The sequence below is a fragment of the Acanthochromis polyacanthus genome, chromosome 19 (assembly GCF_021347895.1).
Source record: "Acanthochromis polyacanthus isolate Apoly-LR-REF ecotype Palm Island chromosome 19, KAUST_Apoly_ChrSc, whole genome shotgun sequence".
NCBI lineage: Eukaryota > Metazoa > Chordata > Actinopteri > Pomacentridae > Acanthochromis > Acanthochromis polyacanthus.
Genome location: NC_067131.1, coordinates 14,143,417 through 14,161,619, shown reverse-complemented (window position 1 = coordinate 14,161,619; position 18,203 = coordinate 14,143,417). Strand labels below are relative to the sequence as shown.

At 39.7% G+C, this 18,203-nt stretch overlaps 1 protein-coding gene across 2 annotated transcripts in view; it reads left to right on the top strand.

The window, feature by feature from the left end:
* Positions 1 to 2,820: 2,820 nt before the first annotated feature.
* capn15 (calpain 15) overlaps positions 2,821 to 18,203 on the top strand; it is a 51,568-nt gene continuing 36,185 nt past the window's right edge. The window contains exon 1 of one of the 2 annotated variants that reach the window (XM_022220226.2): positions 2,821 to 3,121. Coding sequence is in view for 1 of the 2 variants with exons in the window: in XM_022220217.2 (XP_022075909.1) it covers positions 7,020 to 7,198 (179 nt within the window). In the remaining variant the exon portion in view is untranslated. Of the gene's footprint in view, positions 3,122 to 4,956; positions 7,199 to 18,203 lie in introns of those variants that run through there. The other variant, XM_022220217.2, reaches the window with a different exon arrangement.

Below are 18,203 nucleotides of genomic sequence, written 5' to 3'. Positions count from 1 at the left end.
AGTGATGGCTGATTTTGATTATTTAATTTTCAATAAATTTTTATTTATTGTTACTTTTGTGAGTTTCAAGTGATTTTAGTGAGAATTGTGGGTTTTTCCTTCTTTAAATGAGGGGTACCAACAATTTTGTCCACGTGTGTAAGTGCAATATTACATACCATGTGTGTCCTTCAATTGGTTACATCATCCATCATGGCTGTGCACATACAGATGCATATTCATCATATTGTAACTCTATACATAGACCTTCATATATCTTTTTTTTAGCCTTATTGTCCTTTTGTATTTCTTGTCTTGCTTCTTATATGCTGCCTTCATATTAAGCTGTTGTAACGTGTACATTTCCATAATGAGAGATAAGTTAATATTAGTGGAGATCTAGTTTAATATTGACAAAGTTGAAGTCTGTTATGATTTAATATCCTTCTAAACTTGTTTACTTAAGTATACTTCTAGTAAACATATTGTATTGATTTTCAAAATAGATACATGTTAATAGAAAATATAAACTGTCCATGTATTTTGTGTATTTCCACTAGGGTTATAACAGTGTAATTTTGCGGGAAATTATCTAAACGTTGGATTCCAAAGTGTTAAATCAGCTTAATGTAGCCTTCTATTTCCTAAGTTAAACATAGCTGAGTTAAAGGCAGTTGTGTTGATTGATTTCGGGACAGGGCAAACGCTTTAATGGGTTTTAGACTTCGCCTTGCTCTTTCACTACCGAACCAGCTGATATTTGGCCTAATCCTTTGAACTTCCCCGGTTCAAACAACCTGGGTGACACCGGCATTAACAGAGGTAATCCAGACCCACTGGATGTTTCACATGCTACTCCTTATCCTAAGGAAATTTAAAATTCACTCGTGTTTCAAAGGAACAGCAGCGGAACTCAAATCAATAAACAAAACAACAAGGAATGAAAATTCAATTCTTTGTTCATTTATTCATGTTGTTACTTGTTTCATACCATTTTTTTTTTTTTGGAACAGTCAGAAAATAAAATGTAAAATAAAGTCAGAAAAAGCAAAATTCTCTTTCACTGTGATATAATATGGGGGAAAAAACACATAAAAACAGACACACTAATGAATAAAGCCTTAATACAGATGCCCACGTGATACATAATTACAGTGTAGTAACACGCCTACCAATGATAAAATGATCAATAAGTGAAGATGTATTATTCATATTACAAGCATTTTAGAAACTAATTTGTATAACCCAACATGTCCTTCTGTTTACATCATTTCTCTTTGCATTTGATCTCTGTGACCAAAATGATAAGAGACTTTTCTTCTACAATAAGTTAATGAAGGCTCTGTTTTGGCAGTCTCGAGCAGTGTGGCTGCCACAACCCTGAGGATAATGAATAAAGAACATCCGCTGTTGGAAGCTTTTAATGCAACTCTCACTTAATGAAATCTGTCAGTGCTGGAAGTAACTAAGAACTTTTGCTTAAGTGCACTACTTACACACAGCGTTGAAGTGCAGGACTTGTATTTTAGTTCAGTATTTCAATCTAATGCTATCATTCTACTATATATTAGATGAACTATAGCACTTTCTACCTCATGACAATAATCTGAAGCTTTAGTTACATTTAAAATGATGACACAATGGATAATATCACCCAAAAAAATAAAGAAAACGTGGTGAGAGATTACACCAGTGGAGTCCAATCTTTAAGATTTCTGACATCTTACATTTCAAATGCCTTTTCCACCCCTAAACTTCTCATATGGTTTCATTTTCAAGTGCAATATCTCAGTTTTATGTGCAATATTTCATTATCATGTGTAATATTTAGGTTTTGTGTGCAACATTTAAACATCACATGCAATATTACTTTACTACCTCAGAGTCATTGTTATTTAATTTATTGTAACGTTATGCAATTTTGTTTCTTGAGCAATATTTGGCACAGGAATTTCCTTTTGGGATTAATTAACTTCTGTATTATCTTCTCTTACTTCAATAAATGTTCAAATGATGCAATCCATTACCAAAAATCAAAGAGTAGAGATTTAAAAAATGACAACAGATTTGTGTATCAAAACTTTTTTTCTTGTTTCCTTCTTTCACTCATCATCCCCCAACCTCCCAGATTTATATGGTGACTTGCATTTAAAAAAAAAACTGTATGCAATGTAGTTTTACTTAACTCCACTTGTAGCAGTTACAACATGCTGCATTATCTCACAATGACATATAAATAATGTATCAGTTAGAGGGACCAAACCAGTACTTTTACTGTCGTATTTTAACTACATTCTGCTGCTAAAAGCTACTGAGATACTTTTGCCTGAGTGCAGGGCTGTTTTCACATTCTCTACTTCGTTTGTCACTGAATTCTGTGCATCAACTGAACGTCTCACACGAATTTTTTTTTTTTTTGCAGTTATACTCGCTCCGCACATTGCTGATACCGCCTTTGGTTCAAATCAGTCAATCTAAATTTCAGATTCAGCCGCTAGATGTCACTAGAGTGCCGCTATCTGACACTGAGCGGTGAGTAAAATCGAAACCTATTCTGAGAGTATTAAATGTGACCATAACAAGGAAATTCGAATATTTTATAATAATAAAATGAAAGAAAAGACAATATCATACAGTTTGACACAAATGCATTTGCTTATCCAGTTATTTATTGTTTTTTATGTTTGTCGAAGGTGACGCCAACGATACCCGGATATCCTTGTTGAAGTGTCCGAGTGCACTATGGGAAATGCTGTTTTCAACTCCAGCATTCTCCAACGATTAGTACGTAGGTTTGCTTGCGGTGGCGACTAGTAGGTACATGCTAGTGCGTATTTGTCGTACGTGTGCTGTCTGTTTGCTCCTTAGAGATTCCCCTTCCTTCCTGGGCTGTTTGAGGTAAACCTCCGCGGTCGCATCACTATCGTTAATACCTGACGGAGTGAAAATTAACCGGACTTACACACGTTTGACACCGACGTCCGAAGTATGACGCGGCAACAGAGAGCGCGAAGCTAAAGCCCGGAAAGGTTTAGGGTGACCGAAAGTCCAACCCGGGGAGAACTTATCGTTTCCATGGCTGTGAAAAGTTAACGCACAGACGACTGAAAAACAGGAATAATTCCCCTTCAGCCGACTCGAGGTAAGAATAACCAGTTTGTGAATGGACTTGGCCAAGTACGTGGCTGCCCGGCCGTGTCGATAATGTCGAGCAAATGACTGAATAAGAGTGTCTTTGTTTACAAGGTTCCCGGCGTCCTCGTCTCAATGGGATTGTTCAGAGTTCTCATCTGGCCGCCGTGTAGCTAGTGTTTGTGTTCGTGACAGGGCTCACAGGCTTACAGTTTGTCCACAAATAGATTGATTATGTGACAGTGCCTCGTATGTTTAACTGATTTCACATCACGGCTGTGGAGTTTAGAGCACAGAGTAGAATCACACAACAACACGGAAATTCTCTTTCAACCCGTCTTGTTTAGGGGAGTGTTGGTGGGGTCATAGGACAAGTTCAGGGAGATAAACCTGAATCCAGACATAGTAGAGACACACTGATCATGTGACCTGAGGCCTGAACTTGGTACATCCAGTTAAAGGTTGGCTAGAGTACCAACTTCTAAATAAAGACTAATATATACTATCTATCTCCACTGAAGTGTTACTATTATTTGGTTGTGAGCTTAACTTGCAGAGGGACAGAGTAATCATTTGTGTTCTGCTTTGAGCATATCCACTGGGGAGGAACAAAAAATATTATATGACAGTCAGGACATTTTGGGGTTGTGTAGCAATGACAACTTACAATGTACCGTGAAATCAGCTCACATCCTCCCATTCCCTTCTTCCCCCAGTGTGTCCCTGGAGAATAGACATGAAATCCAATCCCTCTCTGGCACTGACTGTGTCAGCTGCTGTATCTCTGGGTGCTGACTTGGAGAGGGACAGGTGCTTCTCAGACAGGTGCACCCTTAACAAAGGGCTGCAGTTCCTTCACTTCTCTCGCTTTCCACTTCAGTGGACTTTTTGCTATCAGGCCTTTCAAGCTTTATGATCAAATTATTTCTGCATTATGGTAACTGTGAGTGTGCTTTGTGGATAACTGTTGCGTGATTAGACTGAAGTGAAACCACCTAAACATTATTGTGAAACCTTTACGACATTTCATGAAATTTAGGAACTAATACAAATAAGTTATTGGTGACTAGCTTTCAGTATAACACAGGTAGCCGTGACTGCTTCAGTAATGCGCTCTCATATTGGATTTAAGTCATCAGCATCCATGTTATGTGCTTCAGGAGCTGTGGGCTGTATTGTTCTCTGGAATTGTTTACCAGACAAACCAGTTTGGTTTCAGTCTCAACACATTCAACAGAGAGGAGTCATGTACGAAGCATGGAGATCACACCCTTGCAGTCGCTGTAAACCTAGTTAAGCAGAGGCCCAGGCAAATAACTCTGTCTGCTTGAGTTGCATTTGCTAATAGTTAGCCCAACGCCTTCAGTGCAACAATAGATGCTTAGAAATACCCATGACTTAAGACTTTTCATGCTCTGGTTCTGCCTGTGTGTCATGTTTTGCTTGTGAACACTGAATTCAGAGACAGAATAAGGGATCAGGAATCAGGTCAGCAAAGTTACACGAAGTGGAAGAGAGGAAAGTTTGAAGGCTTATCTCAGTAATGTGCAGGGACAGTTGAGCAATGATTAGTGTTGCAGTCACCGCTGTCTTCTACTTAACCCTTCACTATCTCCTCTGGCAGTGACCAGTGAAAAGTCTCTCAAAGCACCAACGCAGATAAAAGAGGCTGTTTTTATTGCGTGTATGAACATGCCTCATAGTGAATGGGCTGCTTCTGACATTCATCACTAGCCTTTGCTCCGGGATCCTATTCACATTTGAGAGCTCGGACCCTATTGAGGTTTATGTAAATCTCTTGAACACAGCCTTCCAGCTTTTCTCTGCTCGCCAGGGCCACTGCGCCTGCGCTCTGCTGACACTCCAGTAATCCGCTGGAGGAGATTGCATCCTCGTCCACTGCGCTCAGGCTATCAGTGAGGGAGAATCAAGAGATGGAAAAAAATATATAACGGGAAGACTGGAGGAAATAAGAACAATTACGGGACCACAGCAGACCCAGATGAACAGGTTTTACAGGACGGAGCAGCTGTACACTAAGAGCAGCCTCACATCCAAGGCGACAGCGGGACCGGAGCGAGGATGTGTCCTAATATAAGACAACACGGCTCATCCCAAACGCTGGGAATACGAGATGAACAGCGGGCAGGAATGGACCCGGCGGGTGATGGTGAATTTTGCGAATGAGTGCTTTCTTGGATGAAACCTCCTCGGCTGCCTCCGTATCGCCTCCTGCACAAATACTCCCTGGCCTCTGTACCGCTGTGTGGAAGGAACGGGCACAGATCAGCTTCTCAAACAAGTAACGCTTTGGCACTGTCGTTAATAGGCTAAATTGAGAGCCCATATGCGCTTGCGTTATCAGAGATTAATTATCATGTAACACTCACTGAACCTGGAAAGCTAAAACCGCGGATCCAAACCCATGTGATCCATCTGTGGGGGTTCTGTAATCAGCTAGATGCATATCAAAGCTAAAGCAAAAAACCAGGAAACATCGCAGCGCATGGACTTGTACCTCGGCGTTGTACAAACTATCGATACTCGTCGAAACGCATGTAAATACAGTTTATCCTCCCTGACAGCCTCGCCGTGAGGGTACTTGTTCGCCTCAGCTGCTTCGCCTGTGCAGACTTGCTATGACAGTCTGGCAAGTCCACATAAATCCAAGCGCAAGTTGATGAACTAGACTGGCCGGCCTCGGCGGTGGGATCAGACAGAAATTAAGCTGCGTCTCTCAGACAGCGGAAACGAGGATCATCTCCCGTCCTTGCGTTGGCAGAGCAGCGCAGCCTGAAACAGAACATTCCTCTCGGGTATTTTGTTGGATATTACCCAGATCTTGAAGCTGTGATGTGTTGTAAACATCTCCCTGCTCTGGATACTGCTGAAGTTTAAAGAACCCTTAAAGCTCCAGCAGTAAACACGTTCCTGTGCCATGTGAGTTCTTCTTCATGTGGAAATCCCAAATTCTGTAAATACCAGAGGTGATCTAATCTCTGAAACAGCTCCTTACTAAGACATGAAGTTGTATCCAGTGGGACACTTGCAGCTGGGGTGTTTTACTGGTAAACCTCCGCAGCAGCTGTTAGTCAGACTGAATGTCTGAAAGAGGAGACTTGGATATTAGCATACTTGTAGTTTTGCCAACACCACTCCCATGAAATGCAATGCATTGATTTCTTCCAGTGCCCTTGTTGTAAATAACTCTGTGGAGATATTTTGTGTGACTTTTGTTCCAGGAAGATCTATCTACTTATCAGCTGTCTATGGACCGTAATGTTTTTGTGATGTGCAGGATGGATACGAGGTGTATAGTTTGGGTGCTGTAATGTTGGGAGAAAAGTTTTCCAGTGTTTCCTGATCTTCTGAGCATGTGCAAAAGAAAGAGGAACCAGGCATGAGACTGCACAGGCTGGGGAGATGTGTCGGAAGGAATGCTAAAGGAATTATGAGTTGCATGATGGAAGACATGATGCAGAGTGTTACAAGCTTAAAGTCTACTAGAGGGAGAGTTACAAGTCTTTGAGAAAATTGTGTTTTCTCCTCTGAGACAAGCGGCTCCATAGGAATCAGCGCTCTATGCCTCCATATCCACCCTGATCTGCAAACTTGTTCACCTGCAAGTCGCACTCATTTTTTGAGTGCCCTTATCTTTGATTCTCTGTTGCTGTGTTTGGTTGTTTTTACTCGAGCACACTCAGAGTACGATTTTGAAGCAGAACGTTGTCAACAGGAAGCTTACAGCAAAGAGGAACACATGATAAGTGTTGGTGGTGTGGTCCAAACAGTCACGTTTCTCACAAGCAGGGAATCTCAGTGTGTATAACTGAGAACAACAGTGGATCTCTTGCCATCTTTTAAGGGAAAAACAAGCATTCAGAGACTGATTTCCTCTGTCTGTGGTGATGGGGAGCTCGGCCTCGTCTCTCACTGCAGAGACTGAGTCGGACCATGGCTTTCGCAGCACCCCCTACCCCTCATCACCCCCTGTGGGCTGGCTCAGGAACAGCCACAGCAGCCCGGTGTGGGGCACCACCTTCATCACACGGCAGCAGCAGCACCCACTGCCTCATCGAGAGCGCAGGTAAGAGCCAGCGCTGTCCAAACAGTCAGGTGCCAACTCATCTCTCAGCTCAGTGCACTTGGCCAGGTATTGGCGAAGTCACGGCAGGGGTTGTATTACAGGGAACTGCCATCATTTAAAAGCTGTGAGTGTAAGCACATAAATAGGCATTAATCTGAGGCTCTTGTGCCGGTGTTTTCTTCAGCATGTGGATGATGTGCACATTTTGTAGTAAAAGTGACAGTGTTCATGTACAATGTTCATTTTAGTGACTCACTATTTTCTCTTTCACAGTCTTTTCCAAATGCTTACTGAGGATTCAATAACCTCACGGCTATGGATCAAATTCACTGTTTCATCAAAGCTTATCTAATCAAAGCCTGCATTTTGATGTTTTCCTATGATGCACCCAAAATCTGGCTAAGCCGGATTTGTAAGGCAAAATCCCACCTCCTCCTTGCTCAGTTGTACAGTCTGTGCTGCAGTTTTGTACAATTCAGCGTTGAGTGGATTGCCTGGGAGTCATTCCATCTCATTTCAACAAATCTGAGGAAATTTTGTTGCATGACCTCCTCTGATCATCTCCAAACTTTTTTTTTAACTATCCCAACATAAGAATAGATTACTTGCAAAGTTTTAACATCATATGATTGCTATTTGCTAAGTTATAAAATATTTAAATCCCTATTTTTCCACTCGGAAATTGATATGTTAGGTAGAAAGGCTTGATTTAGGAAGATAATACTGGGAACTGACTGATGATATAGACTTACAAGTGATCTGAAGGGTTCAAACACCTTAACAATAGAGCAGGAAAAAAAATTTGGAATGAATATACCCATTTCTCTGTGGTACAGGGCAATTTAAAAATTTGGCGAAAATGGCATTTTTCAAGAATTTAGGCATTTTTTTCACAAATTTTAATAAGTAACAAGGTTCATATGTTATAAAAATCTCAAAGTACCTTAAAAGTTCTCTCTAACCTAAAAATATCCAAGAGCTAGCTAGTCTCCTTAGACCTCAAAACGATGCCTATTTATGAAACAGACTGAAAAACACCATACATATATTGGCACAGAAACCAATGTGGGACATGGAGTAGAAACATGAAACTTTGTCTGTATAACAATAAACATCCGAATAATTGATATCTGAAGTATCAACATTGTTTCTTGAATCCTTCATGGCCAATTTAACCAAGAAATGCACTATGTTTTATAGGCGTTTTTTTAGGAATTCTAACTAATATATTGCAGTTAAAATGAGTTATATTGCCTTAGGTCCCATGTAAAACATGTAATTTGTCCCCAACTTATCACACCACTATTTCTGTCCTTTGAACTGCTTGAATTTCTCTGAAATCAGGCCATCATCTGCACCAGATATGTGGTACTGTCCACCACGGCGTGTTGAAGGAGCAGTGATTGGACAGAGGATGTGGGCTGTAGGCACCCACACTACGTCATCCTTTCTAGGCCATGTGAACTTCTTGCTGGGACCTTTTGGGTGCATGAATTTCACTTGCAAATCTTCAAATTCAGCTGATAAGTCAAATACGATACCGAGGCTGTCCTGAGAATGCAGTCTGGGAGTGATGCCATTTCTTCTTATTCAGTTACTGTATGAAAGAAAAAACAATGTCTATATAATAATTAACTTCAGATATGCCCTTTGTAACTTATACTACGATGCTGATGCTTCAGATTCATCTTTCATCTTTAGTTGGTCATGTAAATGGTTCCTAAAAACAAAAACGAGGATCAAAATGTATAGTAAATTGATTCAGCAGTTGCTCATCTTTGGCACAAGAAACAAATATGAAAGTAAGTTCACACATACTTCACACATACTAGTTCCTCCAAAAAAAATTTGAACCGCGTACCATGTATCCCACATGCACTTTTTAATGCCTAAAGTTAGGCTATTTTGGGTCTACACCTGAGTTCAACAGCCTATAAATCAATAAATAAGCTTTATTTTAATGTTTTAAAACTTTTACCTTATGCAACTTTCATTAGTAAAGAAGAAAATTCATTCTTTCAATGTCTTTTCACAAGAATAAGTCCTAAAATAGAGGCATGAAAAACCCAAAATAAAGTCGCCCATGAAATAATAAGGATATTTTGGGAAATTCCACAGTCCAGTATTTTTTATTTTCATTCATTTCTATACTTTTCTCACCAGAAGGGTAAAAGTTTTGGAAGGGGAAAAAATTCTGACCATGTAAAAGGAGTATAAATTGCTTTTTTTAGTAGTTTAAAACCCTAAAATCATAGGCGAGGATTAAGTTTGGACTGACTATGGGTATTAGATTAGATCATTACTGCTTATACTGTATGTTTATAACCATAATACTTTGCATTTGTTCATAAAATTACCCAAATAAAGCCCAAAAAAAATTTTGGGAGGATCTGAGAAAGTGGTGCAACAAGCATTTGTTGAATTGACATGGAATGACTCCTGGACGGATAGACCGACCCGACCCCTGTGAACCCAGTGAAAACTAGCTCAAGGGTTACTAGAATATGAGTTTTGCTGTCATGATTTTTATCAGGCATTAAGACAAGCTTTGATTTTATCTGAGTAGACACGAATGCATCTTGACAAGAAAGGAAAGGCTGCATGCAAACACACACGCACACACATGTACTGTTAGAGCAACACTGACATCTTTTGTTAACCCACAAAATAACCCCTACTGCAGTTCGAGACGCCTTAGTTTCTCTCTAAAGTTGTTGGGAGTTTTAAGGGGAAAAAAAACCCTATTTAGAGTTTTTACAAGAACAAACTTTTTATTGAATTAGCAGCAGCTGTGTAATTGAGCAAGGTCGTATAACAAACTATTTGTGGAAGAGACGTGCTATTCATATTGACCATGTTTCTCAGTATTGACTGCATGAAAAAAATATATACTGTAACTGTATTTACAAGAAAGACTTTACTGCAATAATCCATTGTTCCAGTCATCGCCTTCTGAATCACTGTCAACATAGTGAAAAGCAGTAGTTTGTAAGAGGCTTTGAATTGCTGCTCATCCAGCAGTTTTGAGTGACTTTCTTCCAAAAGATGATCTTCTCAACCGCCCTCACACAAACTTGTTTAGAAGTGTTTCCAGTTTTCCTTCAGCTTTTTGGGTCATGTCTCCCGGAACGAGAACAGGCAGTTGATATCGACTGCCTGTAGTGTATTGAAGTTGTTGCTGAGTCACTCAGGGCATCATGGTCTGGTTGTTAGTTATTGATTTTCAGAGAGCCCGATCACATTTCCCCACAATGGATGTCATTATTTATTCAGCATCAGTCTCCAGTTGGGCTTTCATCTTTCTTGATTCCTGCCCACTGCTGTCAATGCTTTCCTTGCAGTTGCTCTACATTTAACAGTTAAAGCTGTTGTGGCTGCTATTGCTTATTCTTCTAAGAGTTTTAAAATATAGAGCGGGCTGGTTTTAGCCCAGGCTTAAACACAGTTCCATCACAGATAGCTCACTCCATGAATGAAACTCAAGTATAGGCCATGCTGTTTGTGTAGTTTTGCATCATACACTCAACTCGTTTTTATTCAGCGTAGTCTTCTGTTGCTTTTGCGCATCTGTGTAGCAACAAGCCTATGCCTCTGTTAGCAAATACACTACACTCTCAGTCAGCTGTGCTCAGAAACACACAAATAGGCATTAAAGTCCATTTCTGTCATTTTCAGGAAGGTATAGAGGGACACACACATTCTGACAATAGATGTTTTAAAAAGACTGCAGTGGCACTTGGAGCATGCCCTCTCATCTACCCCCATCACCCTCTCTCACACACACATATTCACTCACAGTCTTATGCACATATACACACTGCTGTGTGAGCCTAACAATGTTAGGCAAGCTTTGCTGAGCTGTGACAGAGCATGAAATATAGAAACAACAGAACACTATGAGGCCAGCTTAACTTCAGCCGCTTATTCTTTATTGTCCTATAAAACATTCTCTTTGCCTTGTTTTTTATTTTTTTTTAACCTTGGAGACTGCATGAACAGTCTCGTCCTTGGGTTGTTTCAATTTGTTTTCATCCAGCAGCGACCCATAGAATTTGGGAAGTGTTTGTGCCTGCCCTGACTCAGTAGCTCAACTCTGAAGGTTCACTCATGATAACAACCCACTCATCGGACAGAGATGTGCAACAGACATGCAGTTGCAGTGTCTCCTAACTGTGGAATGTCTTTTACTTAATAGCAGCACAGCACAGGTTTATCACAATGCTAATATTGTTCAATGAACAATGCAGCTGTGCTTTATTTTATTTCAGCGACATACTGCTGCTGGTGCATTATGTTGCATATAGCCTTAGGAGTCCTGAGGTCTTACAGCCGGTGTCTGCTCTCTCCAGAGTCGATCCCAGTGCCTCTACTGTCCCAGCATGATGGATGATGGCGTTTATCGCAGCTCCATTCCGCTAGCTCTCCTCCCTTTAATTGGTTTAAAACGGGTCCACTTGGGCTCAACAACCATGATCATTGGCTGTGTTTATGTCTGAATTATTTCACCATGTCCTCCCCTGCTATTGGCTGTCAGAAGACAGGACCACTTCAGGACAGTCCCCAAACCTCCAGACTAGATTTGGCATGCAAGCTTTGTCTCACAGTGCGACTTTCTTTGGAAAACAGAACATTGATGCTCAAAACAAAATAGCCTGTTGGCACTTCAGCTGACATGATTCCAGATTTTCCTGCTCTTGTTGCCATGGAAATCTGTAACATATGTTCAGTAACCTAATTGCATTGAGCCCTAGATAAGACCACACATGATAACCCGGCAGCCTCACATATCGGAACAAAACTGTGCACCTCTGTAAGATACCATATAAGCTTCTAATGACTCTTGTCAGTGTTTAGTAAAGTGAGGTCGAAGCCAGTGAACTAGAGCATGCTTATGGCAAATAGTTGTTACTGGTTTGCCTTTAAGGGTTAAATTTGTGTCATAGTAACGAGTTATAAAACTACTTTGTGCTGTCTGTATGAGAAGCACCCCCCTGGCTGAAGGCAGCATTGTCAGTGTGTCAGCAGTGCTCCTGCCCTCCAGGTCTGAATGCCCGCAGGAACTTCAGATTAGCACAGCGGCATCAGCGCAGTGCCCCTGCCATCTCTTCCTCTTCTTCCTCCCTGATTCTGGAGCTTCCTGCCAGCTTCCTGCTTGCTCTCGCTTTGCTCCATGCAACTGATGTCTGCTGAAACCCAGTCAGACAGTTTCCTCTGTTTAAAGATTCAAATGTCTGAAACTGTCTCCACCGCTGACAGATTCACTCGTCAAAAATGAGCACTGGTCGTGAAATATTCACTGAGGGCACAACTAGAGGTCAGAAGCTGCTGTTATTGTTTCTGTTGCTGTTTCCCCCTCAGTATTTGCTTTCTTAGGATCTTCAGTCTCTTATTCAGGAGAAGCGATGAGTAGGTGGTATCTTTTTTTTTTTCTTGTTTGAGGCGTTGGTCATGAGGCATGTGGTCATCCGAATAAGGCTCACGGCAACAGGAAATGTCTTAAATTTTACGCAGCTAAAAAGTATAACGAGGCCCAGATATTATAGTGCATGACATTACTCACAATGTGGTGAACATTTACACAGCGTGACCCTTGTTTCTGTAACGTCACATCTTCCCTGTATTTTTCCATTTTAACAACACAGCATTGTTTGTTCAGTTTTTAAAAGTTGTTCATAGCACACAGCCACTGCCGAGTTTACTGTAGGAATGTTTTGGCCTAAGGATACTTTTTCAAAAGAGCTTTTGTCTGCTAAGTAAAGTTTATTTCTAGAGCAGATTGCAAAACAGTTTAAGCTGACCAAAGTGCCATGCAGAAAAATAAAAAAAGAAATGTACAGTAAAAAAAATAAAAGACACAATGACAAATGTCCGTGGGCAAATACAGAATTATAGACATGGTAACAGATTGAATGATGAGTGCCAGTGAATAAGAATGTGTCTTTAGCCTAGGTTTAAAAAGAGAAACAGGGAGAGCGCATCAAGTATCTAACAGCAACTGGTTCCACAGTCACAGAACAGCAACTGCAAAGGCTTTGCCACCTTTTAGTCTTAGTCATGACCATGGGGCCTACTAGAGAGATTTGTTGTCAGATCTGAAAGACCCAGGAGCACAGTGCCAGTGAATAAGATGTGTGATATAAGATGTAGGTTGGCCATTAAGAGCCTTGAAAGCAATCAGCAAGGTCTTAAATTGAATTCTAAAAAGAACGAGGAGCCAATGAAGAGAAATTGGACTGGGGTGATGTGCTTACTCTTATCAGTACTATTCAAGATCGTTGTAGCTGCATGTTGGATCAAGCAAGTTACTGAAAACTGGGGAGCATCTAAGTATAGTGAATTGCAGTAGTCCAGTTGTGATGAAATGCAGGCACAGATTGCTTTTTCTATATCATGGAAAGACAGGAAATGCTTAATAGTGACCATTTCTAACAACAGAGGTTGTTTTTTTTTTTTTTGTCAAGATTGAGCTTAAAATCAAAAATAATACCAAGGTTTTCACATATGGGCTCAGGTGGCCAAGCCTCCTGACAAGGCAGCCTCTGGAATATAAAGACAGAAGATAAATATTTATGTTTTTTAACTGTTTAATGAAGCTGCACAACTATGGCCAAAATGATAATCATGATCATTTTAAACATTAATGAGATCATGATTGTTTATCATGATTATTTATTAGGTTATTGTGCTTTCACATTTGCATAGGTTACTGCTTTGAATTTCATCTTGGGCTGCATTCCTGTTAATGTTCACATGTGTGCCACAAAATAAGACTGACACAATGCATCTCCTAGAAGCAAAATATAAATTAACTTGTACCAAAACTTTTAAACCAAAATAAAATCAACAGAGCACTGCTTTCACTTTCACAGTATGTGACATGATGATGCACTATATAATGTCACTGATACCTTAGCAAGGAAAGGACAGGAATTCAGTTAATTTAGCAACTTCGCTCTACTTGAACTTCATGCATATATTTCAGTTTTTTGGAGGAGGTTGTGGATGTTTAAACAAGTCGATTGTGAGTTTAGAAAGCATTGGATTTGATAGACAGCAGAGTTCTCTATGAACAGAGCATGCTTTTTTTTTATCGGCTAATATCAATCATGATCATTTGATTGCGAAAATCCAAACATTTTGATTGCGAAAATATTTACCACACAGATTTTAATGTTTTTAAAACAATCTAGGAAATGCTTTGGAGAATCCCTAGAAGTGGATTTACTGGAAGGCATAGCTGTGCGCCATCAGCATAGATGTGACAGAAGACGCTATACTTGCTAATGATGCTTCCAAGAGGAAATATGCAGGTAGAATAGAATGGGTGCCTGAAGGACCCAATAGGTGGCAGGGGAAGAAAGAAAAACTGATCTATTACCACTGAGAATTTCCTCTGTTAAGACAGGATTTAAACCAATTTAGTATTATACCGTTAATAGCAAGCCACTGTTGGAGACATGCTAAAAGGATGTCATGACCCACAGTATCTGAGTCTTTGTGCCACAGTCAACGCTCTAATATTTTCTTTCTTAATATTCTGTCTAAAAAGTCTCTCTTCTCATTAAGAAGTGTCCTGCTCACTGTCACTCTATTAAAACTTACCCAATTATCTTCATGTCCCCTATGACTAAGGTTTCACTGTTACCAATCTCCTGCATCAAGTCACTGACTTTCAGTGAGTCTGAGAAGAAACTGTTTCTCTTCTGCTGAATTCTAGGCTCTAGATACTGTTCTCACATAAACAGTGGAGGGTCAATGGCTCAGGTCCACAATGTTAGTTGTAACAAATCAATTTTGAACCTGTCGAAGTTGATTAATGAGTCATATTTATGCCACGACCTGTCAAGTGGAAGGAGGCTCATACAGTTAATACTCAAAGTGTCAGACCCTGACTCAGCTCCTCTGAAGGACAGTGAGGAATGCTTGGTAGGAGAAAAAGATTTTTAAGTGAAAAGTTTGTTCTGATCTTGTAAGCAGGAAAAATTCCTCATTGAAATGAAAAACAAAAGTTTCTGCCAGCGAGACTGTTGCAGACAGACTGCATGTATTATTAAAAGCATAAATATATTCTCAGTCGGTTTTCTAAAGTGTGGTAAAGATGGTGTAAAAGTGCTGATCTAATCCCTGTCACTGGAGTTTTCTGGGTGTGTTCAGATGCAGCAGAATGTTTCAACATTCATTATCCCTTTTACAGCTCGTCTGATCCAAGGGCCTATTGGCCACTGATAAGCCTCTTTTTTTTTAATAAAAAGCTCTGCGCTGTGAAACAAAAATTACTATTCAGTCGGCATCATCGGTTTGTCTGCCAGTGAGGTTTGCATGGAAGATGTAAAAATTACAAAAAGCACAGGCAGTAATGCCAGCACTCAGAAAACCCTAGGTAGTGCCCTCGCAGCTTGTAAATATGAAAATCGCTCCCTGTATTCCTGTCGCTTGTTGAGTTACAGCTGTTGAATGGGTTCGTCATCAAGTGCACAAAAGCCAAGGCATTTCTCTAGCATAAACATTTTATAAGGCAAACTATCTACCGCATGTCTCTTCTTCTCTCACTGGATTCACACAAACTGTGCCTCTCAATATTTATCACAAGTGCCTCACTTTATTTGAGAGTGTTTGTGTCGGGGGGCAACATGTGGAGACTCTCGCAAGATGAGTTCATCACAGTCAGGCTACGTAGAGTCAACCAGCCTCACATGGCCTATTAGTAATCCCTTATAATTGATGTAGCAAAATTGGTTAACACGAAAATTCTGCTTTACTCTGGAGAAGGTTTACATTCAAAGAAGTGATTTTTGCCGCTAATAAATCAGGGATGGACGATCTGGCCCAAAGATTGTGGTATGATCCGCAATTCTTCCTACAGATTTAGTCGACCTCAATCACATATCTAGTTGTGTATATGGCTGCCTGGATACAAAACCTGCCAGTTCAACTCCAGGCTTAAGGCCCAATTAACAAATCTCTGCATCCTGTTTTTGCTCTGATTTTATTCTGAAAGTTCTGACTGCATGTGGTGATTTGTATCTCTGCTGCTTTGCCGCTTGTTGAGTTCCTACCTAACAAGACTAGTGGGGTAATGGGTATTGATCGCCACAGAGCTCCTATCAGAGAGCACAGACTCACCAAATGAGGTTCAAGTTCTTTGCAGTCAAAGAGAAAAGGTACATAAACATGATTCCAGGGGTGTTGTTTGTGGCACAGATACATAGTAGTTTTGCTTTCTGACATTAAAACAGCCAGGAATGAAACATGAGGACTTGAGATGTTGTATCATCTGTGCATAAACATAATACGGTTGAATAAATAAATGCATTTTACAATAATGACAGCTTTAGCAATTAGACAGTATAAAATACACTGTATTGTACATCAAGCAAAAGTTGAACTCAACGCTGTTAACCACAAAAGTCATTTAAATAAGAAGGAGAAAACTTACATTGTCACTGGGCTGCATCAAACGATTTTTTGTATTTCTTGTTTTGCTGATTTCATCTTCTCAATTAGTTGTTTGGTCTGTAAAAAGGTCCAAAATGGTGAAAAATATTGATCACTGTTTACTAAAGCCCAACATGATGCCGTCAAACATCTTGTTTTGTTCACCACCTAGAAATAAGGGATATACTATCATAGAGGTGAAAAGAAACCAGAAAATATTCACATTAAAGACTTCATTAAAAAATGCTCAAACTGATGAATTGATTAGCACAGTTATTGTCAGTTATGTTAATACTTGATCGTAAAGAGTAACCATCTATGTTTACAGTCTGTGAAGAGCAGAATTTACTGCGACACTTGCTTCAGGATGCTGATGCGCTCGTCAATATTCTTCATCCACCATTCTGACTGCGTCCAACGAACGTCATCCTAATTGTGTCACAACCTATCAGGACTTTGCTTTAGCAGAAAAGCAGATCATACATCAAATTAAGATCATCTACGATTTCAGATCATCAGATCCCCCCTCCTAAAATAAATCAAATGCATTATCATAAAAAGAGATTAGATTAAACTGTTCTTTCCTGTGGGGATATTAGCTTTATCACTGTAAAAGGTAATTGAAGTAATAGCTGACACAACGGACAGGAGTGTAATTTATTGAGTTGTAATAAGCCCGCTGAGCACTAGACTTGATGTCAGTGTTGGAGCTATGTTAGCTCTCGTATAGCTTTAAATATCTCCTGCTGAATAAACAATATGCTTACTTGTTTATTTTATATTTTATATATCACAGAAACGGCTACAAATATCCAAAATTCATGACAAAGTGTATATAAATTTGTTAAAGCAACTGTATTATATGTATTAAACACATCTGTAACTGTTCAGAGGTGTGTAATTGAAAAACATGATATAAATAATGAAATGGTTTGAAAGCATGCTATAATTAGCCGTAGAGATTCTGGGCTTTAAGAACTGGAATTTGTTCAGCTAGCTGTAGCCCACTTTTAGACCAATCAGTGAATTCGTAATTATTTTTGTATTTGTATATTTTCCAAGCAGTTCAATTCTTTACATTATATATAAATCACTCAGACAGCTGCATTTATGTACAGGTCTACTCTATATATTATGCTAGAATAATAAAAAATGGCATTTGTAGATGACATGGGTATGTCAGAGCTACTGCTCAACATCCACTTCTTTAAAATAATAAACATATACATGTCATTTATTTATATCTACATGTTAATTTTAATGCTGTTTCATTATGTGCTGTATGGCAAGCTTATTTGTATGAGGCATTGTGCTGTTGCATCCAAACAATCATCCCTCTGCCCTTCCAATATAAGCAGTATAACCCTCTGGTGTGTTTTGTTATGTGAAGCTGCTTATTGGTTCAGTAGGATGAGTTCAGTGCTGGCAAAGTCAGGGTCGTGGGTGCGTTGCTCTGTGCTATTTCAGATGATTTCTCCAATTTAAATGTGATACAGTAAATATGCAAGCTTTTTGAATTTGTTGTAGCAGTCTTCACATCCAGCAGGAAAAGGGTTTTCTCACAGTGTTT